This window comes from Lissotriton helveticus, chromosome 6, assembly GCF_964261635.1.
Source record: "Lissotriton helveticus chromosome 6, aLisHel1.1, whole genome shotgun sequence".
Taxonomy (NCBI): Eukaryota; Metazoa; Chordata; class Amphibia; order Caudata; family Salamandridae; genus Lissotriton; species Lissotriton helveticus.
In genome coordinates this window covers 1,424,524,506-1,424,549,021 of record NC_136067.1, presented here as the reverse complement: position 1 = coordinate 1,424,549,021, position 24,516 = coordinate 1,424,524,506, and the positions used below count along the sequence as shown (strand labels likewise).

The following is a 24,516-nucleotide window of genomic DNA, read 5'->3' as shown; positions in this document are numbered from 1 at the left end:
GCTCAACTTAAGCACTGTCCATCACCCAGTCCTTGCTTCCTCACAAGAGGACTACTTCATCCATCTGGAAGATAGGATTTTATTTTTGCAATTTTATATAGCGATGGCATCACGGCACTTTACAACAACAGAACTATACAAGGGTACAGCAAGTTACAGTTACAATAATTACGTTCAGACGTATCGCATAGGTAGCTGCGACCAGGACAAAAGCAGCCGTTAGACAGGGACGTACAAGGTTCATGCATTGATTTTAAGATGGCGGGGAAACACAATGAAGGTAGTTCGTCTCCTTGATAGAGTACTTAGGTATGGTTGAGGGTGATTATCCCAGGTGTCTGTCAAATAGAAGGAGCTTGAGGTACTTTTTTAAGGTGGCTATGCAGGCTGTTAGGGGAAGGGAGGGACGTAAGGAGTTCCAGATTCTTGTGGCACTACCAGAGAATGATTGGCTCATGTACCGTTCTCGAGTGAAGGTGGGGGTTCCAGAAGCAAGTACTGGGCATTTCTGAAACCCCTATTTGCTCCAGAAATTTTCAGTTTATCACTTAGATAGGAGGGTGAGACGAGTGCAGCGCTCTGTGGGTTAATGAAGGCGATTTTGAATTAGGCCTGAGCTTCAATAGGAAGCCATTTGAGGGTTTGCAAGTCCAGGGATATGGGGTCACATTTCTTGAGACCTAACACGAAGCAAACTGCTGCACGTAGAGTTGCTCTCAGTGGGCCTAGATGAAGTTTGAGAATGCCTAACAGAAGGGCAATTCCGTAATCTAGTCTGGAGAGGAGGGACTGCACCACTGTTTTGAGGTCAGTTGTCTGACGTCCCACAGCTGCCTGAGATGATGATGTATGCTTTTGGTCATGGCTGTGATGTGGCTGTGGAGATTTAGGTAATTGGCAAGGGTGATACAAAGGGATCTAGCACTCTGGACAATGGCAGGGCAGCCCTCCAAGAAGGGAAAGCTGGCCATCCATTCCTGTACTGGTTTTTTTGCTTTAGGATGCGAGATCAAAAGAAATTCAGTTTTAGTTGGGTTGAATTTTAGATGATGGTTAGACATCTAGTTTTGAATCTTAGGAGTGCAATTGAAAGAAAGCAAAGATCTTCTGAGAAAGAGATTTTGATGTATATTTGAGTGTAGTCAGCATAGATGTGAAGAGAATCCCAGCGTTTCGGAGAAGCACACATAATAGTTCTAGGTACAGGTTAAAGAGGCTTGGGGAGAGGATCGAGCCTTGAGGGGAACAATGAATTACACTGGTCTCCACAACACGTTCCCCGTTTTCACAATTTGGGAGCGGTTCGCTAGGTAAGAGGAGAACCAATTAAGGATTGTGCCTCCATAGCGTTAAGAGTACGAAGGAGATCCAGATGGTTGGCAGTGTTGAATGCAACAGACAAGTCCAGGAGAAAAAGGGAGCCAGGAGTTATTTGTAGGATCCCAGCTTCTGTTTGGTGGCCCTGACGGAAACCTGATTGGAGAGAGTCTAGGAGGTTGTTTGTTTGAATGTGTGAAGTGAGCTGGGAAGCAACGTAACTTTCAATGACTTTACCTAAAAATGGAAGCGTGGAGACAGGGTGGTAGTTTTTCAAGTTTTCTGGGTCGAGAGATTGGTTTTTTTTTTTCAAAACAGGAGAAACATGACCTAACTTTAATCGTTCTGAAATAGGCACTGTTGAAGAGAGAAGTTGACTATGTTGATCCATAGAGGGAGTAGGTGTGTGGCAAAAGATTTGTTGATGGACCCTGGAATGGCTTCCTGAAGGTGGTTTGAGTGTTTAACTTAGGAGATTGTTCGCTGTAGGTCTCGTTCAGAAATTGGGGAGAATGAGGATCACAAATGAAGTGCCTTGTACTGTAGAATCTCAGTTTCTGGAAGTTCACTGGTGTGTAGCGAGATATGGATATCTCAGACTTTTCTATCAAAGAAATCCACAAATGCCACTGATGGCTCAAGAGCTGAAGTGGTAGAGGGGTTTGTAGTTTGTGCTGGAACCTCGAACATGCGCTTTAGTCTGTTATTTGCAGAATTCATGAGTCCTCTGAAGTGAGAGGATTTGGCTTAAAGAATTCAGTCTTTGTACTGTTTTCGCGATATGCGAAGCTTATTCTTACTCTGGTGAGAGGGTGCTAATCGCCATTCTTTTTCAGACTTTCTGATACGCTTTCTTTCTCCATAAAGTTCTTTTGAGAAACAAGGTTTGGAGAGTTTTGGTCTTGATAATTTGCACCTAAGGGGTGCAAATCTGTCAATAAAGGATTCCATGCAGGAGTTGTATTTGTCGGTGACCTCATTAATATCAAGGTGGGGTGTAATCGAGATTAGGGTAAGAAGGGCCACGATGGCCATGGCTTCCGTGTCAAGGTTGGATGTGTCCCTGAACCAGATTTTCTTTTTCGAGTATCCCGGAAGTTTTGGTGTAAGAGAGAGGAAGGGAACAGCATGTGGTCAGTCGACTAGAATAGGGTCTTATGACTGTAGATTGGGGAAACTGTGGATTATCAGGTCACAGATGGCGCCTTTGTGGTATGTGGGTTTAAGTCAGTGTAGTTGGAGATCATCGTCTTTGAGAAAAGCTGTAAGGGTGTCCACCAGGCTGTTACCCTCGATTTCCCAGTGGATGTTGAAGTTTCCAAGGAAGATAGTGTTGTCTGAGCTGATCAGTTGAGAGGTGAAGAGATCCATACATTCCTCGATGAAGGCATTTTTGTCTACTGGTAGATGGTAAATTACATTCAGTTTGATACTGAAGGAAGTGGAAGTGGGTATTTCCACCGACATGCATTCGAAAGAATGAAACAAAGTCATTAAGAGCATCCTGCATCTCAGTGAATTTCTGTGAATGAATGGGAGACCTCCGCCTAGTCTGTCTTCCGGGTCACTAAGTAAGATGGAGTAATTGAGAGGAAGTAGAAGGTCTGCAGAGTGCTCAAATGAGTCACCAAGCCACGTTTCAGTGAGGATCAGGATATCAAGATTATGGTCCAGGATCGATGCGGATATCTCTAGAGAGTCTTTGACTGCAGACCGACCATCACTATGTTGAGGGAAAACAGTACCAGGGAGAGAAGTACGTTTGAGGAGTACTGAAACATGGGAGATAGTAAAATAATAGACGTAAGAGTGCACAGACATGATGTGAGACAGAGAGGGTGGATAAGAGGAGGAGAGCGTGAGTAATCAAGAGTTATGTAGTATGAAGGGAAAGAAAGAGGAATGAAGAGAAAGATGAGAGAGACAGATTAGGGGATAGACAGCATGGTGAGAAAGACAGGCAAAAAGCAAGGGGAGAAAAGAGTGAGCAAAGAAGTGTACATAATGAAAAGAGAGAAATTAGAAAGAGAGAAATAGAGACAGAAAGAGAGGAATAATATAAGGCATGAAAAGCAAAGGTAGGTGAAAGAAAGAAAAGACAAAAAACAAAGAGCAATAGAAAGAATAAACAAAAAGAAATGAAAGAAGTAAAGAAAAAATATGTAGTAGCAAAAACAAGGAAACAATTAAAAACAAACAAATAAAGAAAGGTACTAATACAGAACTATGGCTGAGTGGTGTTCAGTGAGAGCTCCCAAATGTAGCTTATCACTTACAAAATGTTGTTGATCTTACCGGTCTGCATTTGGTTTACCAGTGTAGCTCTCAACCCCAGTCTCCGGCAAGCAGAAGCCATGCCCTCTTGGGTAAGCATCGATCTGGAGAGGAGGGCAGGCAAGAACTAAACGCCGCACTATACTGGCAGTGACCAAGTGTGATTGACAGGGAGCATATGTCCAAATTCTCTCTCAAGAATATGTGAACGTAAGACAGTATACAACCTAGTTGAATCAAAACATTTATGTTTAGGTATTTCTGTAACATTTCATTATTAGCTGAGCATGGGCTACGACAACCGAAAATATGGATACTGGACCAATAACCAGGAAAATAAGTAGCGCAACCAGGGGGCGTGGCTTGAACGCCGATGGCGGTGGTCGCCTAGACGCTCGGCTCCAGGATCGAGCCGCCTTTTATCCTGTTTAGCGGGCATTACGGGTGCCCCGACCCCCACAGCGGCGACCGCTGTGAACCCTGCGCGGGCGAGAGCCGCCGGAGACCGACAAGGAAGCTCCGTTTGCCGAACCAGACACCTACGGAACACTCGGGGCGGAGGACAAGATGGCGCTCGCCCCGTCTCTGTGCATCTGAGACGGCCGAGTGCCCCAAGGAGACCGGCTCCCCTGGCGCGGCTCTTGGTCTGCGCCCGTCCCTGGGCGGGTCGCTGCCGAAAGCGGACGAGCAGGAGACCGAGGACGCCTAAGACCTCACCGAGTGAGACCCCACGTGACCGCCGCCGCTCTCTGCCGTGAAGGCGCGCGGTGGAGGCAAGAAAGTGGACGGTGGCCTGCATAGTGCGACCCGGACTACCACGGCCACCCGCAGTTCGAATTCCCGGCTTGGGAGGTGAGAGATGCTGCAGCCGCTCTGCGGCGAAGGACTGGAACCCCCCCCCCCCCTGAAAGTTGGAAAGCACCGGGTGCGGGGCAGTGGTGCCCGGGATAGCGGCTGGCTGACCGACGGGGCCCCGGCTGGTGGTTGAGGAGGCGGCGCGGGGAGGCCCCCCGCCCTCGACGGTTCACTCGGACCTTGTGGCGGACCGTGCCCCCCCCTCCCATGAGACAGGGGTCGTTAACTCCCCCCTGACCTGCGCACAGAGCGTGGTAGGGACGCCTGACATACTCCCATCACGTGGCGCCAGTGGAGGCCGCCATTACACGCTAGCTTGGGAGTTATTGCCGCACTGGCCAATGACGCTTCTCTGGGCCCTCTGTGCTTAGAGCCACGGGGGCCTGGCCCCCTTGGACGTCTACTGACTGTTGAGAGGCGGGGGGCCGAGTCGCGTCGCCATTTCCCACGGCCTTGCCGCAGCGGCGGAGGGTGCCCCGATTTGCCCTTCCCCCGGCTGCGATCCCGCGGAGACCCCCTGCTGGGGACCCTGCCCGCTATGGGGAAAACGAGCGGAGCTAAGGGGGGCGTCCAGTCTACCTCGGATGTGGAGACACCCGAAACAGACGACCGTATCAACCCAGAGGGACCAGGAAACCCGCACCTTCAACAGCAGCTTGACAAGATCCTGGTAGCGATCACTGAAACGCGTTCAGCCCTCCAACAAGACATTGCTCAAGTGGCGACGAGTCTGGGCCTGCTCAGAGCGGACCATGGTAAGCTCTCGGATAGAGTTAAAGAGGTGGAGAGCTCGATGGGGCTCCTGGAGCCAGCTCAAAAAACTTTGGACGCTACAGTTCAGGACGCGCTGTCCCGCATTGATGCTCTGGAGAAACGGGCGGAAGACGCGGAAGGGCACAATCGGAGGAATAACATTCGAGTGGTGGGCCTTCCGGAGAAAATTGAGGGGGGGGGGGGACATGGTGGCGTACCTGGAGGATTGGCTGAAGACGGTGGTGGCGCCAGAGGGGCTTTCCTCCTTCTATACCTTGGAACGAGTGCACAGGGTGCCGGCGAGACCGCCGCAGCAGGGTCGACCACCGCGGCCGGTGGTGGCGCGACTGCTCCACTTTCGGGACAGGGACTTACTTCTTAATGCTGCCAGAAACAAGGGGCCATTCCAGGTAGAAAACAGTCGGGTGAACATCTTCCCAGACTATACATACGCGACACAAAGGAGACGGACCTCCTTCTTGGCGGTGAAAAGGGAGCTGAGGAGTGAGGGTATCCAGTACTCCTTGTTGTTTCCAGCACGGCTCCGGGTCATCCTGGACGGCACGACCAAGTTCTTCGATACCCCGGATGATGCATGCGGCTGGCTTGAGTTGTACAGAGCTGGCAGAGATGGCTTCGGGACCTCCTCCCAGTCCACTTCAGAGAACAATCAGCTGCAGAAATCCAAAAGGGTCCGACATCGCAGAGGCAGGACTGCTCGACCCTAGACGCTGGAAGCTGAGGCGGAGCGGCGCGGAGCGCTGGAGATGGTCTCTAATATCTCTGGCTCCCAAGGTGGACACGCACCGGAACTTTCAGAGCCTGGTGAGAGTGGTGGCCACTCGGACACGGAGGGATCGGAATCTGATAGTGTGACTCTCCCGGTGATTACCCCGGAGACGGCGGAAGGCCTGATTAATGGACAATGATGACCACGGGTGAGCCGGCTCTGGTTGGGGGGACGGAGGTGGGTGGAGAAGGGAGGGGGAGGAAGGTTCCAGGATTTAATGGGTACTGTTAAGTAGCTGTTTATATGGTGGGTGGTGGCTGCACCTTTCTTTGGCCATAGTGACTTAGGGCTCGATCGCACTTCGATAGCATTGCAGTGCGGAAACCCCCTATCGGCGTTCGGCCCCCACATTGCCCTTAAGGCACACCTGCGGTGACTACCGTCAGGTTAGTTTGGTGAGGATTGTCTACGGACATAGTTTGGATGGGAACTAGATGGTACTATTTGGAACCTGTTCTGGGGGGGAAGGGAGGGGGTTCATGTTTTGGGGTTGTTCTTCTGTTGTTGAAGGGGGACCTCGCCATCGGTAGGGGATTGACTGGATGCTTGCTTATGTTTGAGCAGAGTTTGGGGAGACTAGAGGAAATTCCTTGGGACAATGGCTGATCTATCAACCTTAAAATGTATTACTTGGAATGTGCGGGGTCTGAATTCCATGTCCAGGCGACACAAAGTGCACGCTTACCTGGTGCGCAGAGGCGTGCAGATTGCTTTACTACAGGAGACGCATCTCACCAAGGCTGAGGGACTAGCGTTGCAGCGCAGATGGCGAGGGCAGGTATACAACACCACATACTCCGCTTATGCTAGGGGCGCGCTGATCTGGGTGCGAGCCGGGGTTCCATTGCAGGTGACTAGACATTGTTGACTCGGAGGGGAGATATGTGGCACTCGCTGGCAGGCTGGGGGGAAGGGAGCTGAACATTTGCTGCATTTACGCGCCTAACACGGACCAACTCGCCTTTCTGGCCGCTTTGTCGGGATCCCTGGCCTCCTACTTGTCGGGACCCCTTTAGATAGGAGGGGATTTTAACTCGGTGGAGGACGTTAACCTTGACAGGTCCCATCCTCCCCTCCTGGACTCCCCGACCCACCGGGTGTCCATGGGCAGAGTAGACTGGCAGACTAAGTGGGGACTGACAGATATCTGGAGGGCCCAGCACCCCCACACCCGCGACTACTCCCATTTCTCCGGCATGCACGAGTTACATGTACGGTTGGATGGCTTGTTGGGATCGACAGAACTGGTTTCCTCAGCCGTGAGATCTGAGTATCTGGCGAGGACCATCTCCGACCATAACCCTCTACTGGTTGATTTTCGGTGGCTTCCGGGCACCCCTTGTGTGCCGACCTGGAAACTGCGCCCGAGCTACTAGAGGATTTGGTGTTCCGTGGTGCCCTGGAAGACAAGATCATTGGTTACTTTGAGACGAACGAGGGCACGACGGCGGAGAGGGCCACGGAATGGGACGCCTTTAAAGTAGTGGTTAGGGGCTATTGTATATCACAGAAGGTGGGGGTGCGCCAGGTCCTCCTGGAAGACCTGACTAAAGCGGACCGGAAACTACGTGACCTGGAACTCCTCTGCCCCGGCCGCCCGGAGCTCCAGCAACAGACCTTAGCGGCAAGGGAGGCGGTAGCTGTAGAAGTCGAACGACTGCGGAGTTATGATCACAAGGCTTACATGACTAGATCGCTCGCGGAGTGTGACAAAGCGGGGGCACTTCTGGCTTAGCTTGCCAACCCAACGAGGCGCACATCACCCACGGTGGCTATGCGCACAGCTGAGGGTGAGGAGGTTTATACCCAACCTGAAATCCTTGACTGCTTTAGGCGTTATTATGAGGTACTGTACCGCAGTGGACTGCCACTGGATATCGCCCCGATTGACGGCTTCCTACGCGACCTACAGGTCCCCACCCTGGAGCCCTCACAGGCGAAGGACTTGGGGAGGGATGTGGAGATAGGGGAGATCCGTGGCGCCATAAAAAAGATGGCGCGTAATAAGACGCCGGGTCTTGACGGACTCCCGGTGGAGTTTTATTCCACCTACGTAGACCTCCTAGCTCCCAGGCTTTTAGCGGTTTACAAGGAGGCAAAGACCCGGGGGCGCTTACCCGGCTCAATGCGTGAGGCCCTAGTGGTGCCCTTGCTCAAACCTGGTAGGGAGAGCAGTGACCCTGCGTCCTACAGACCGCTGTCGATGCTTACGGTCGATTATAAGATCTTAAGCAGTATATTAGCCTCACGCCTGCTGCATCACATGGGCTCCTTGGTGCATGATGACCAGGCAGGTTTCATCCCCAAGCGTAACACTACGATGAATATTCGCCGCTTGTTTCGCCTGCTGGAGGAAGACCACGCTGAAGCTCCTAATCCCATGATCCTTTCGATTGACCTGGAGAAGGCCTTTGACAGCTTGGAGTGGGCTTACCTCCGCAGAGTACTTGAGCGCTTCGGCCTGGGGGAGGGGTTTCTGCGATGGACCACAGTGTTATATGCCTCGGCGGTGGCTAGAGTTCGCTCGGGCCTGCTGATCTCCCAACGTTACCCGGTGAAACGGGGCACGAGACAGGGATGCTCGCTGTCCCCGTTGCTATTTGCCCTTGCTGTGGAGCCCTTGGCGATATCGATCCGCGCGGGGACCCATTACAGGGGATTGCAGACCCTATCAGGGCACCACTTCATCTCCCTGTATGCAGACGACCTGCTGCTCTTCCTTGAGGACGCTGATGCGGCCTTGACCGGGGCTGATGCAGTACTCACGGCTTTTGGCGAGATATCGGGCCTCAGAGTAAATTGGACGAAAACTTGCCTGGTCCCGGTCCGCGGTGATGAACCCCGGCCGGACACTCCCAGGGCGATCCGGTGGGAACCTAGTTGCTTTAAATATCTAGGGGTACATGTTTATCATCGCCCTGCCGACACCCTTGAGGGTAATGTCTCTAGATGTATCCGTGCGTTGAAGGGCAGCATGTCCTTTTGGGCCACCCTACCGCTCTCGGTAATGGGACGGATCGCTCTGCTGAAGATGGTGGCGCTCCCACGGCTTTTATATTATTTCAGGACACTCCCGGTCTGGATCCCACCGGCCAATTTTCGATACCTGAACTCTTTGATTGTAGCGTTCCTTTGGGGCTCGGGCCGCCGCAGAGTAGCACTTAAGACCCTGATGAGACCAAAAGTAGAAGGGGGACTGGCCGTACCCGACTTTGAAACATACTACTTGGCTGCCCAACTGCAAACACACTCAGGAGGTGGCACAGGAGTTTCGCGGCCCGGAAGAGGCGCGGGGACGTGGCATACCCAGGCATGTTTTGTCCTATGTTGTGCTGCAACAGAGACTAGTTTTGAGGGACCTCACCCAGGAAGAGCGCACCATTAGATCGTGCTGGAACCGGGTGCACCGCAGGATGGGAATGTTGCGGCCTTATGCCCCGGAGATCCCGCTGGGGATGCTCACCGCCCTGCCGCATGGCGGCGACTGGTCGCGACTGCAGGCCTGGGAGGAGGTGGGCATACAGCTCATGGGAGATCTCTATGAGGACGTGATGCTGTTGCCTTTTAAGGCTTTTCTGGACCGCTTTGACATTCCCCGGGGTGATTTTCTACTCCATGCGGCGGTCACCAGGGAGCTCCAAGCACACTGGAAGACTGGCCTCGAGGAACCGCAGTTATCAGCGGCATGCCAGTATGTCGTGATGACGGCTGGGACGGTTAAAGCGGTTACATGCTTATACTCCAGGATGACCTGCGAGCGACTAGCCCCCCTGGAAGTGCTTAGGACCAGATGGGCAGCAGACGTTGGGAAGGACATCCCGGAGGCTACGTGGGCCCAGCTGATACGCCAAGCCTGGAAGGGCACGGGTGGTGCTCTGTTCCAACTGGTCCACTTCTACATATTACATCGGGCCTATCTGACCCCGGAGAAAATACAGAAATATTTTGCCTCGGACACGGCAGCCTGCCCTAGATGCCGGGCGCTCGGGGCTGACCTCATACACATGTTATGGTCCTGTCCTGCGCTGACCTCCTACTGGATGTTCATAGGAGGTACACTTAGCGGAGTGACGGGAAGGTCCCTGCAATTTGACGCCGCGGTGGGAATCCTGCACTGGTTCCCGCATACCCCCAAAAATAAAATCTCTAGTAAATTCATTGACCTGGGGTTGCTCCTAGCTAAACGGGAAATAACCAGACATTTGAAGGCACGGGTTGGTCCAACAGGCACTAAATGGCGCAATGAGCTTCTTAAGTGGGCGGGAAGCGAGAGTACCCTGCGATATATTGCTGGCGCAGCGGCGCCAGGACGAGCGAGCACTAGAGGCGGCACAAGCCTGGGAGACGTTGGTTCAGACCATGACATGCACACTGATTCTGATAGTGTTGATGAAGATCCACCCATCCCCCCGTAGAATCATGCAGGCGGGGTACTTGCATTGGAAAGGACATTGTCTTCTACCATAAGCTCTTTGAAAGTATACTAGATCACCGATGGCGGGGTGGGAGGGGGGTGGTGGATAGAGGGAACGGGAACTGTATCAGCTTCCGTTGAGCACTAGAGTTTGAGACACTGACGATTGACACTCGAACCTCTGGGAGGGACTATTCGTTTGGGGGGGGAAGGGAGTTTACCTAGGTTGTTTGGAAAAGCGGAAGAGATCTATTCATCCTCACCTGTTTAACGCTCACAGAGTGCTGCACTCTCAAACGGTGATCTGAAGAACATGCCGCCCGACCTCCGGGTTGTGGGCTGAATGGCCGTGTATAGATATTAGACCCCCCCCCTTTTTTTTTTTTTCCTCTTTTATCGATGTAACTGCACTGGAACAACATACAGGTGATTGGATTGTAACTATGATTGATTTCTGCAATAAAAATATATTTAACAAAAAAAATAAGTAGCGCAACCATGTATCAAAGTCCTCCTCTAAAACATCCCATCCTCCCATCACAGCAGTCAATTGCATGGAGGAGCATACAGCTAACTTGCCCCAGTTCCTGCATCTGAACCCCTGCTCTTGAACTCACCCCTTGCACTTCAATCAATCAACAGAGAGATGGGCAACATCTTTGCTGATGAGAAAGTATTAGTGCTCTCTGCTCACGAATAGGTTTTGTACTATGAAGCCCTCTTTGTCAGGGGCGGGGCCTCCACTAAGGCAAAGGAGCGTAGCCCCACTGCTTTAAGAGCAGTGCAGAGGAAAAATAAAATGATAATAGCGAAACGTTATTAGCATTTTATTATTTTCATGCTCCTAGGTGAAGGAATGGCAGAGCTGCCCAGAGCAGGGGAGGAGTGGTGAGCACACTCAAAGTGCGCATGAATGTTTGACCGGCTGTCTTGGGCCGGCCAAATATTCATGCACAATTGGCATGTTCCCCACCGAGCTGCATTACACAGCCTGGTGGGGAACAGACACAAGCTTCCTGTCCCTATCTGAGCACCGAACCTCTGCACTCAAACCAATCACAACACTGCAATGCAGCATTGTGATTCGCTATAGGGAACTTAGGGGAACCAATGACAATGCTGTATTGCAGCACTGTCATTGGCTTAGGGAGCCCGAGTGCTTCCTGGGACGAGGAGAGGCGGCGGCTGGTGACGCAACCAGCAGGTAAGTTTTCTTTATTATTGTGAGAAGTTGGCCTGGTATATGATGTTCACTATTCTAGTGAGCACCTTGCACCAGTCCAAACAACCCTTATGGTGATTGGTTGTAAGTCAACCTTATAGATAAGCTATCCTAGAGGTAGCATGGACAAAAGCAGTCTTAGGCTAAACTCGAGAGGGCATGTGAAGCCAGCTGTTTTACCATATGAAAGCCTTTTAATACCAAATGAAAGGACACCACACAAGTTATATATTATAAAATATATGTATTTATTACTAGAATAATCCTCTGTACTCTTTATGAGGGCAGAAGCACAAGCGTTTAAACAAAGAACTTAATATCATACAATAAGCTGCACAATTTTGGATAAGGCCGGGTGGCCGTAAAACCATATACTAAATTAGTGGTATAAGAACCACGTCACGAACAATGGTAAGGCCTAGGGCCTTGGGAATCGCTGGGCCTACACTGGAATAACAGTTGTTAGGAAGCAGGAGGCCCACGAGATGCGTGTGCAAGGTCTAAATGCACATGCGTGCACACATAGAAGTCAATGGTGCGTACAAGTTATAAAGTTGCAGATATGGAAGTCTTCCGACTGGACTAGAACTTAACCACTTAAAACTAGGACACTAGGCATGTAAATCTCTATAGGAGCACCGTAGTACTCTCGTTACCTCACCCACAGGAAGCGGGTGCATAGGTGTCAAAGTGTGTCGGGTTTCGTCGTGGAGTTCTATGGAGCCTTGGAGAAAAGATGCTCCAGGCAACCAGGAGAGAAGAGTCCGGTAGGATCCAAGGGCGGATCGAAGTTGTAGAGTACCTGAAAGCAGAGGGGACAGAGTCTGGGTCACTAACCAGTGACCACAGTGGAACCAGGAAGGAACCAGGCGATGTCGGGCGCAATCAGGTGGTTGTCGCGAAGCTTGTCTCTGCTGCCACGTGGACCAGGAGGTATCGACGATGACCAGGAGCTGGGCACGGACTGTCCCACGAAGGCTCTCGCTGTAGGCGGTGTCGGCTTCCAGATTGGAGTCAACAAGCCTTGGCAAAGGCAACCCACGCAGGAACTGAAGAGGGCTTCTTACTCAGGCCAGCAAGGACTGAGGGGCTTCTCCTTCGCAGGGAAGCAAGGGCCAGTCTGGAGCAACCAGACCAGCAGTGTAGATTTCGGGTTTCATCGTTACAGAGGCCACTAGCCAACGGGCAAGTGACCGGACAGACGCGTCGAGCAGGAAAATGCAAAAGGGCCCTACGCAGCGCTCGGTGAGTGTGGAGGGGTGATCTTCAGTGCAGTTGATGCTCGGGGCTGGGGCTTCTCAATCCCCAATACACAGCTTCGAGGGTGCCTCGGGAGCTGCACAGGAAGCGTCTCGCAGTCTTTTCAAGATGGGAGGTCCCACGTCTCACGTCGCCTCCACTGGTCTCAGCTTTGCTGTGGCTGTGGATCGGGCTGAAGGAAGTCTGGGAGTCTGGGTCTTGTCAGGCTCTGTGGTCGGGCTCCGGCGGGAGCGTCGGACAAAGCAAGTCGTTGAGCGCTTGATGGTGCCTGCTTGCGCAGGATGGCCACTCCTTGGCCACAAGGGAGATTCTTCAGTATCTTCTTGTAAAGTAGATGGTAGAAGGTCCAGAGTTATGTATCAAAGTTTCAGTCAGGATAATCTGATGTCTTAGGACGCAGCTCCTACCTTTATTCCAAATCAAGGGGCTGGATTACCTGCTAGGTCCCTCCTATGGGTGGGACCCAGGAAGGGGGTGGTTACACCCCTTTCCCTTTGTCCAGTTTCGCGCTGAGGCTGGAGTGCCCCAGCACCGGTTTGAAATGGGCTATGCATGGGACACCTTGTGTGCCCCAGGCAGTGTCTAGTTTCATTCAACCCTCCCTGCCCCAATCCACTATCTCCTGTCTGGGGTGGTGCTAGCACCTTCCTGTGACAGCAAACCTTTTGTCCAGGCCTCCCCTGCCGGAGTTTCGGTCAGCAGCAGGAGCCCAGACTTGTGTCTGTGGCAGCAGCATCCATTTTGTGATGCTGAGGCTCTGGTTGATTTTAACCGCGTTTAAGGAAAGTAACATGTCTTCTCCCTCTAGAAGGGTGGAATGCTACCCCGGTCGCCAGAACTTACGAGGGGGTAGTATTCCAAAGCGTATGACACCTTACACGACATGTTTCGATAAAGCCAAACCAAAGTTAGCAAATAACGCGAGGATTATAATGCACTTAAGAGTATATGGTATGGCAATATCATAGAACAGCTATAAGGACATGGTTCCGAAAGCTGCAGACAGGCTCAGCTCATACTAGAGCACCATCTCACATAAAACCAAGCACTCTGCCTTCAGGATTGTTAAAGCCTGCCATAGGAGAGACTTATAGGTGCATATGTGTCTATGTAAAGGTAGATATAGGATGGCTGCTGCTGTAGGCCCCTGCCGTGCTAAGGAGATGGAGAGGACTGGGCAGCCCACTTTACGAACAGACTGGTGTCTTGCAGATAAGTAAAAGCTGAGTTTCAGGGGATTTGCACATGCCGAACTGGTAGTAGTTTCAGAATGCAAGTTAGATTGAGACATATTGCTGTATTCCCTCATTTCACTCCTCTGGGGCGGGGGTCTGCTGCAATTTCGGGGCTGGGGGGAGGGAAAGCGATTCTCTGTGAGATGGTTAATGGAGTATATGAAACCGCTCTGATTGTTGCACAGGTGGTGCGTGGCGGAGGGGGGAGGGGGCCGGACTTCACTAACGGAGGTTGTTGTGATGCTGAAACTGTCTGGCCACCTTGGCCCCCGAGCGCATTGCTTTGTTGAAGTTGGAGTCAACTCATTTAATGGTATGATGAGGGGTTGGGTTGGGTGGAATGGGGACCGGCAAGGCCAAGTTGGGGTGGGTCTGCTGTGGGAGGGCGGTGGAGATTTGGGGAATGTTGTTGATACAATGTTGTATTTTTTGCCTGCTAGCACTGCCTGCGCTGGTCTTGTGCTCCCTATTACTATGTGTCGGTCTGACACACTTCTGAGTTCCACATTACACACTCGGTGGCCTGCTCCTGTTGGTCCACCTTGCCCGGATTACCGGTGGGCTCAAGGCGCCTCCCTATGCTTTACCCCGAGGCTGCCGCATATCAAGTTGAGGTATACACACCCTTACTTCGGAAATGGCTGAGACTATTGCACCGACTACAGAAAACACCACTGCCTCGCTGAGAGCTTTGACGTGGAACGTGAGGGGTCTCAACGACTATCGGAAGCTTAGAAAGGTCATAAATTACCTACGCAGACAACACATTGATCTGGCACTTATCCAGGAAACTCACCTTCCTCTCACTAGCAAAATGCTCTCTGCTAAGGGGTTTGAGGATTGTAGCGTAGCAGCAGGGTTCACCACACATTCCAGGGGGGTGGTCACTTGGGTCAATCCAAAATCTAAATTGAAACTGACGGCGCTTGAGGCGGACCCGGAAGGTCGCTACTTAATTTCCAGATGTGTAGGTAAGGGGCATGATCTTAAAGTAGTCAATGTCTATGGCCCTAACTATGACTCCCCAAATTTTTATGCTATGCTGGCCCAGCATTGTAGGACTCACAGTTACTCCAGGATGCTTTGGGGGGGTGATTTTAACTTGGTGTTTGATCCGGAGTTGGACAGGTCAGCGGGGCCACCCCGGCGACCATCGGCAGCAGCCCTATCCATGCAGGCGGAACTTATTAAATTAGATCTCCTTGATGTCTGGAGAAGTCGACACTCCTTGAGAGGCGGGTACACATACTACTCAGCCTACCATGATATCCATACCAGAATCGACTACTGGCTGGCCTCTCAGACGCTCCCGCACAGCATTAAGGGGTGCACAATACTACCGCGCACCCTCTCAGATCAATCACCGCTGCTCCTGATCTTGGAGACTCCGGTAAAAAGAATTCCTCCCTTCACATGGCGCTTCCCCCCCCGTATTCATTGTTGGATGACGTATTCAGAGGGGAGTTGGCAGAGGAAATTGACAACTTCTTTGAGACCAATGTCGGCACGGTCGATAGTTTTCAAACAGTGTGGGAAGCATTTAAGGTATTCATTCGCAGGATTGCCATGTCCAAGCATTCTAGTGTCCTTAAGTCCATAAGGCGGCGGTTGCAAGAACTTGAAGCTCAACTGTCGGACCTTGAATCACGGTAGCTGAAAGAGACCGATGTGGACACTGCTGCGCAAATTAAACTTCTAATTACAGAATATAATGAGGAGGCTGACAGGGAGGTGCAACACATGGGTAAATACGCCACTGCGCGCACCTATGGCGAGGGGGAGCGGCCTGGCTCTCTTCTAGCCAGAGTTATACGAAATGTCAGACGCCGGCTGGTGATAGGCGAGATGGTGTCGGAATCGGGGAGGGTACTTACAGAAGAATCGGAGATAATTGCGGAATTCAGGAATTACTATTCTGGACTATACAAGTCCAAATCCTCCCGGGTTGAGGAGGAAATTGATGATTACTTAAGCTACATTAAAATGCCCCTACTATCAAACTCCCAGAGAGAATTCCTTATGATGCCCATGCAGAAAGAAGAGATCGCTGGGGCGCTGGAGGGGATGCGGTCTGGTAGTGCCCCTGGCGCAGACGGGCTAACAGTGGGCTTCTATAAGGCTTTCAAAGACAAGCTTGTACCGCTCCTATCCACCCTCTTTGATGACATATATGTAGAGGGAAGTATGCCTGGTTCTATGAGGGAGGCCCTACTTATTACACTTCTGAAGCCTGGGAAGCCTCCCAATGAGTGTGGCTCCTATAGGCCACTGTCCCTGATAAACGTGGATGCCAAATTGCATGCTAAGGTCTTGGCCACACGCTTGGCATTACTTGCGCCGGAGTTGGTCGCACCAGAACAGGCCGGATTTATTCCCAACAGGAACCTTACATATAACATCCGCACCGTCCTTCAACTTCGCCAGGCCTTGGCGAAGTTCAACGTGGGTGGAAAAATGCGGAGGGCAATTGATCTTTTATATCAGAATCCTAGTGCCTGTATTTTGGTAAATGGCATTCTATCTGAGCCCTTGAACATCTCGAGAGGTACTAGGCAGGGCTGCCCTCTCTCCCCACTCCTGTTCGATCTATACATGGAACCATTTGCCCAGTGTTTAAGAGAGAATGTTAACATCAGACCGTTCATGTATAAGGGGTGGGAGAGAAAGGCGGCCCTATAAGCCGATGATATTCGGGTATACACTTCAGAGGTACACACGGTGCTCCCAGCAGTTTTAAAGTTGGCCTCGGAGTTTGGAGAAATCTCTGGGTACGAGACCAACCCTGACAAAACAGAGATGCTGATATGGAACGTAGATCAGATTCCAGCAGATATCATGATACGCCCTGGGAATATGATGAGATACCTGGGTATTAACATCATCAAAGATATCAACCAGATCGCCAAGATAAATTTTGTAGCTGTAGCTAAGGAATGCCGTAAACTATTAATGTCATGGGCACAACTTCCTTTATCATTTTTAGGGAGGGTCAATTTAATTAAAATGTCTATTTTACCTAAGGTTTCTTTTCTTTTCAACACAATTCCGTTATATTTTGATCCCTCATTAATAACTAAACTACAATCTGATATTAACTCCTTTATTTGGAGTAACCGTCTTTCGAGGATCTCCTGGAAAAAGCTTAGGAGGCGCAGAGAAAAAGGTGGAATCGCGGCCCCAGACTTCCAAATATATGCATGGGCATTTCAACTATCACATGTCAGAGTGCTTCTTAAAAATCCATCAGGGTATGGGGCCGGTTCTTTGTATTCTACCCTTCTCACAGGAGAAGGTGTTAGCCATTCAGGGTTTATGTTTAAGTTTGGGGACCCCAAGTTAAAAAAAAAAATTAAGTTGAAGATCTTGCAAGGAATGGCCAAAATGTGGGCACAGATAACTAAAACCATTAAGGTAGGGTATTACAACAGCAGGACTCCGCTTTGGGATCTCCCTGAGACTCCCGCTTGGTTGAGAGACAGTCTAGCGATACCGATTAAGAAAGCTGGGTTGGCTGTTTGGGGGGATTTGTTCACAGAAGGAGAGTTGCTCCCGTGGGAGTGTCTTAGAAACATCATTGGCATCAACTTCGCTAGATTTAAGTATATGCAAATAGCTAGCTGGTCCCACGCATATGCGTCTCGTACAACGCGTGGAAATAAATTCCCCATAGGAGGTTACAGCCAATTAATATCATCCTTGGTCGATAAACCTCCCGCTAAAAAGGAAATTTCAGCATGGTGCAACCTGATTATGGAGGAAAGGGATGGAGCTTTCTCATTACCAGAGGACCTTTGGTCATCAACCATAATGGGGTGTAATCTACAAGTGCTCTGGAGCCTATCCTGTGGAATGTTGTGGGATGTAGTGAAACCATCGTGGCTCCGTAGAAATCACATCTTTACTATCCACAGGGCCTACTACTCTCCATTGAGGCTTTCGAAATTTACGCAGGGGAGCCAGGTAGCATGCCCTAAATGTGGTGAGGTAGCCGCTTCGGACTGTCACATGTTTTTTGAGCGTTTCGTTTTGTCAACTTTTTGGGAGGACATAAAAAGAACTTTGTCTTTATCTTTGAACTCGAACATAGTCCTCGATCTCCCACTGATTATCTTTGGTATTTTGGAGGGTCTCCACAGCTCAGAGAAGAAGCTAGTTTTCTATTCTATCTTGCTTGCCAGGAGGGAGATATGCAGAAGATGGAAAGACTCTTTGACCCCTACAATAGAAGATTGGTACTCCTCGATTCTAACTGTCTCCAGATTAGACCTGGGTAGGTCTAGTAACTCAAACAAAGGCGTTTTGGTATCTACTAAATTGGGCACATTGAATGTGCGTTTTTTTTTTTTTTCCCGGGTCCAATGATTAAGCCACTTGGCATACTCCAGGGCCAGATATCATTGTGGAAATATCCACTCCTTTAATGGTTGGTTTTCGTTTGGTGAAATAAAGTTGGTTGAGCTAAAATATCTGCTGAGACAGCACCCCGCTCGTATACCACTCGACTTCATCATGGAAACAAATCATTGTGGCAAATGAGGACAAAAAAAAAAAACATCCGCACCGTACTAGGGACCATGCAGCACGTGCGGCAGGAGAACAAAGCGCTGGCGGTTTTCCTTGACATGGAGAAGGCTTTCGACTCTGTGGAATGGCCCTTCATGCTGAGGGTGCTCCGAAGGTTCGGGCTGGGTGAACCCTTCTTACAAATGATAGGTGCGCTGTATTACAAGCCTAAAGCCAGATTGCGGATGGGTGACCGGGTCACAGACGCCTTTGACATAGGCAGGGGTACCAGGCAGGGCTGCCCCCTTTCGCCCTTGCTGTATGCATTAGTGGCGGAACCGTTGGCATGCGCGCTCCGTGAGTACCACCGGATTGAAGGTATCAGCTTCCCTACATACAAGATCGGTATTTCTACATATGCAGACAACACTCTGTTGTATGTCCGGGACCCGGAGGCTAACCTCTCTCCAGTGTTGAGGGAGGTGGTTCGGTTCGGAGCACTTTCAGGGCTGAAAGTGAATTGGAACAAATCAGTGGCGTTCCCGTTAACACCTGTGATGCTGCAATTCGACATGGAATACCCGTTGCAGTGGACAATGGAGCCGGTTAGGTACTTAGGAATCCAGCTCCATCCAGATCCCGACATTTTGGTGCGGGAAAATTATGGCGTTTCATTCACTAAGCTAGTTGAGGATGTGGATACGTGGTGCAGGCTTCCACTATCCCTACTGGGAAGAATCGCAATTATGAAGATGGTCGTGTTGCCTAGATTCCTGTTCCTGTTCAATAATATCCCGGTGGTCCTATCTAAGGCCTTCTTCAAAACCTTGACGCAGGCTCTTATTTGGCTTGCCTGGGGTGGTAAACAGCCTCGAGTTCAATGGAAAGTTCTTATGCTCCCATATGAGTTACGAGGGCTGGGCGCACCGGACATGGAGCGATACTACCGAGTTGCCCAAGCGGCACATCTGCATACATGGATACATGGGGACCCCAATATTCCACACGTGATCTTAGAACGTTTGTTCACAGACCCATGCCCCCTCCAGCTACGGTGTTCCAACCGGCTGACCGCCGCGTAGGCTTACTGGACTCGATTAAGACCACAAACCATGCATGGCACGCGCTGTTGAAGGAGCAGGGATGCGAACTGCTGTACTCCCCACTTGTGCCGATAGAATGGGCGATGTGGCTTGCACCGCTGACGGAGAAGGGGGTCACGTGCGCTCTGAACCAGTTAGGTGTCATAAAGCCCGGTGACCTATTCAAAGACGGAGTGGCTAAATCCTGGGAACAGGTCACCTCCACAGGTGTTGAGACCACGTTATTTCTGCGCTTCCAGTTTCACAGAATACGCACTGCGTTCCTGGACCTTTTGGGCCCAGACCTGGCAGAGCCCCCGGAAATCCCAGAACTTACGTATGTGATTAAAACATCTTCACCACGCAAATTGGTCACTCATTTATTTAAAATAGGGGCACAACATAGGGAACAGCAACTCTCGAAAGCCAGACTGGCGTGGCAGTGCGATCTGCAAATGCAGATTGATGATGAAATGTGGAAATACTGTTGTCAAAACACGAGGAAACTGTCTCTTAATGGAAGACACAGGCTGATACATTTCAAATATCTACAACGAGTATATTACACTCCGGAACGTCTACGTAGATATGGGCTTAGACAATCTTCCGAGTGTGAACGTTGTCATGCCCCAGTGGTAGACTTCATACATATGGCATGGAGTTGCCCCGATATTAATACATTTTGGGAAGAAGTATTTTCGGAATTGAGTCTGATACTAGATACGGAACTGCCGGCTAACCCCGCGCTGGCATTGCTGGGATACTCCAAGACACTCCCGGTGGCATTACGTCGCCTGACGGATATGGGCCTGCTGATGGCCAGACGAGTTGTCGCCATATGCTGGATGAGAGGCCCTTTGCCGACTAAACGTAGATGGGCCAGGGACATGCTTTACTGTTGCACCCAATCACAAACTTATAGTGAGCTCCTTCCACCTGTGAATAGGCCAAAGAATTTTTGGGGTCTGTACCAGACATATCTGAACACCAGGGACAGTGTAGAAACGGAACAGGGTGGGTCAGAAAACAGTCGGGAACCACTGGAAGAGTTAGGGCCCTGTCGACTAGGCAATTACCTGCGCTAGGAATATCACCTGGGGAAGGGGAGGAATATGGATGCATTGACACTAGACACGGCGGGAGGTCCGGGGGCTGTGAGCCTTTCTCCGACCAACTACACCTGGGGGTACGCCGTAGTAGAAGGTTTCCTGGGTGGTCTTGATATAGCGGTAGGATGGGGCGGAGGGGGGACTGGAGTGTGGGTGGATTCATTGAAGACCGTACAGAGAGACGGCAACCGGGAACTACAGGAGGAGGGATTCCATCACAGAGCGCATCGCCCTGTTGAGAGACACACTCGTCTCGAGCCTAGTCCAGTCACAGACGGATCCCCTCCCGGCTTATCTCCTGACACACCAGGAGTCAGAGTGATCAAACACGAAGATTTTGGCCTTACATGAACACTTAATATCAAACAAGCAGTACCGTCCACGTGACTAGTATAAAGGGACAGACCGTTTCTTTCCAGTCACATCTAGACTCGTGTCTCTCTCCGGCAAGTAACGTCCAATACTCGGATATTAGCCCAGACCTATCACCAAGCGCCAAGGAAAATACTATTTCTCAAGCCCTGAAGAGTCGTGTTGACTCAACTGTACACGACGAAACACGTGTCGGCTTTTCATTACATCTCTTGAGTCTGGAGAGAATAAATCATCTTCTTGCTGTTTCAAGAACATACCAAAGATTCTGCTTCTGTTTTCTTATATATTTTCAGTCATTGTACTGCATATGATTTTCTGTTGTAGTAGCGAGAGCACACTTGTATATACCTTGTTTAGTCCCTTGACTTTTTAGACGGTTAAGGGTGTTTTTCCGCCTGCTCTGCACGCACTACATGTCTGATTGTCTATCAACACCCTGTAACGTATATCCTAGGCAGTGCGCCTTAATAATCTGATTTTCTAAAAACCCCACTGAAGTGTTTCTTGGATTCATTGAAGGTATTTGTGGGACTGAGTAACGGTCTAATTTTCGGGGCAAACAGGGCGAACTAGCGGGCAGTTTGTATGTTGCGGGGGGGGGGTTGTTGGGGATAGTTCATACAGTGTTCAGCAGGAAGGGATTATACTGGTCTACCTCCTAGCAGAGCTGCCACAACAGTGTTCTATGACAGAGAGACTGCCTTCACTCTTGAGAGGCAGGACTGGGAGAGGGGCACCGAAACAACATGGGAACTGGAGACGATTGCATTTTATTTTACTGCACGCCGCCGGACCTCCGGGTTGTCGGCTAATTGGCTGTGTTTGATCCACGCAGATAGCGTAACCTAACTGACTATGTTTTGCTGCCGGCCCCCTGGGTTGTAGGCTGATAGCTGTGTGTGATGTACGATGACTGAATAAAGGTTTAAAAAAAAGGTAGATATAGGAATACTATATCTAAGCAAGGGGTGATTACACCACCTTGCCCCAGCTGAGTGATCAGCCAGTTGTGTCAAATTGGAAGGACAGCCAGGGGTGGCAAAAGATATGCTGCAGCCCCTGGTAGGCCTTGGGTGCTTCTATGCCCTGGGGGCCTATGGCACACTGTACAGGGACTCACAAGAGTGACCCAAATACCAATTGGTGATGTACCTAGAGTACATGGTGTTGAATTTAGAGAGAGAACAGCAGGGCTGTGGGTCTGATTAGCAGGCCCACAGCCCCATTAAGTCGAAAACCAGTGAAGCAAAAAGTAAAAAGTGGGGTGACCATAGGAAAGCAGACCCTACTCTCCTACAATTATTTCTTTATTTTTGTATTTTCTACCCCACCTCACCCCGCCCCCCTGCCACCATTCCCTACCAGCCACCACTGCTCTGTGTTGCGAATTCCTAGACTTAGTTAAAATATGCGCAGCATCATTTAACTTCTTTCTGTTAAAGACATGAAACTGTTCCAGTATGCCTGATCATTACTGATGAATTGAAGGTAAGCCTAGGCTCGTATTAAAGGTGTCCTCTGGTTCAACTGTTAAGACAACTGTTGAAACAGAAAAACACCAGTAGTATCACAGGAATAACCAGCAAGGACAACCCCAAGTTTGCACAATAACTGCAGGTCAGAGAGAAGGGCTGCAGAATAAAAGGCCGACATTTCAATGGAAAACTGAAATCAAGAAACCATAGTCCCCACCCTCTCAGAAATGTAAGTATATAAAATGCTTACTGTGACTATGGTGTAGTGATTGGGGAATGTCTTTGATGGGTACACAGGCCTCATGTTTCGTGTGTAGGTTCCACATTTTTCTGGGAAGGAAGATCTTCAATTAGCAAAAAAAAACTTTCATCATTCAAACTCAAGTCACATTTCAGACTAAAATTGATACATAAGCCACTGCATGGCACTATATGTGTTCCCTAGCCTTTTGTATCCCTTCCACCATCCACAACATCCCCATATCACTCTTCCATTGCATACATTATACAAACTTTTGCATGAGTTAAATCAATGGAGTGTATAAAGGCCCTTTATTATGTGACACTTCATAATTCGGGTGGAGTGGTCTCAGCAGTTTCTAGCTCCATCAGGTTTATGAAATCTGCAGGGAACAATTCAGAGCTGTTTTCTTCACCCTGATTCTATCAGCCTGAAGCACAAGTTACTAATTGTGTAAGGATATATCTGTAAGAGACATTAGTTAGTGATAGATTCCTTACCTTAGAATATCCCCAGGCGTCAGACTGTATCCGGATAGTTTTGCTAGCAGTACCCCTGTGTGTCAGTAGGTGGCGTTGTGCGGCTCCGCATCCGTCGTGGACGTCGTATGCGCAGAGATGACGTCACAGAGACTACTTAGGCGCCACCCATGCATGCTGACGTCAGTTCTGTACACGACTTTCCGCGCCAGGAACGCAGAGCCATGCAAGAAACTGGCCACTGGTGCCATGAAACTAGGGCCCTGAAAGGGATGTCCTTAACCCTAATAAACAGTTCGCAGAACGGGGAGGATGGGTGGGGCGGTAAGGAATCTATCACTAAATAATGTCTCTTACAGATATATCGTTACACAAGTAGTAACTTGTGCATCTGAAAGAGACACGTTAGTGATAGATTTCTTACCTTAGAATAGATACCCCAGCAATGCCAACCCCGGTGGTGGGTCTGCAAATAAGATTACACCAGAAAGTCACGGAGAACAGAACGGGCAAAGAAGCCGTCTCTTCAGACTTGACTGTCAAGGCAGTAATGCTTGGTAAACGTGTGCAGCGGGGCTCACGTGGTTGACTGACAAATGTCTTGCAAGGAACGCCTTGTCCCAAGGCAATAGTGGCTGCAGTTGCCTTGGTGGAATGGGCACGCAGCCCCACATGAGGCTCCTTCTTAGCCAACGAGTAACAGGCCTTGATGCAGAGAACGAACCACTTAGAGATAGTCCGTTTGTGCACGGCCTGACCTTTTTTGGCCAACAAAGAGCTGGTCATCCACCCGGAATTGAGGTGTGCGGCTCAGGTAGAAGGAGAGCGTACTTTTGGGTCCAGACGGTAGAGCCTCTCCTCCTATTTGGAAGGATGCGGAGGCGGAAAGAAGGAGGGCAAAGTGATGGTCTGCCCGATGTGGAAGGGCAAGACAACATTGGCAAGAAAGAAGGAAGGGTCCTCAGAACCACTTTGTCCGGATGAACAGAAAGGAAAGGAGGCTTAGAAGAAAGAGCCTGGAGCTCACTCACTCTTCTGGCAGAGGTGATGGATACCAGGAAAGCCGTCTTGAGAGTGAGAAGACGCAAAGGACAGTAAAGAAGGGGCTCGAAAGTAGCGCACATCAGATATG

At 50.2% G+C, this 24,516-nt stretch overlaps 1 protein-coding gene across 1 annotated transcript in view; it reads right to left on the bottom strand.

Annotated features, from left to right (window-relative positions):
- ENPP1 (ectonucleotide pyrophosphatase/phosphodiesterase 1) overlaps positions 1–24,516 on the bottom strand; it is a 739,100-nt gene that overhangs the window by 440,826 nt on the left and 273,758 nt on the right. Inside the window, exon 7 of the mRNA XM_078649218.1 lies at positions 22,915–22,994. Within this exon, the coding sequence (XP_078505344.1) occupies positions 22,915–22,994 (80 nt within the window). The remainder of the gene's footprint in view (positions 1–22,914; positions 22,995–24,516) is intronic.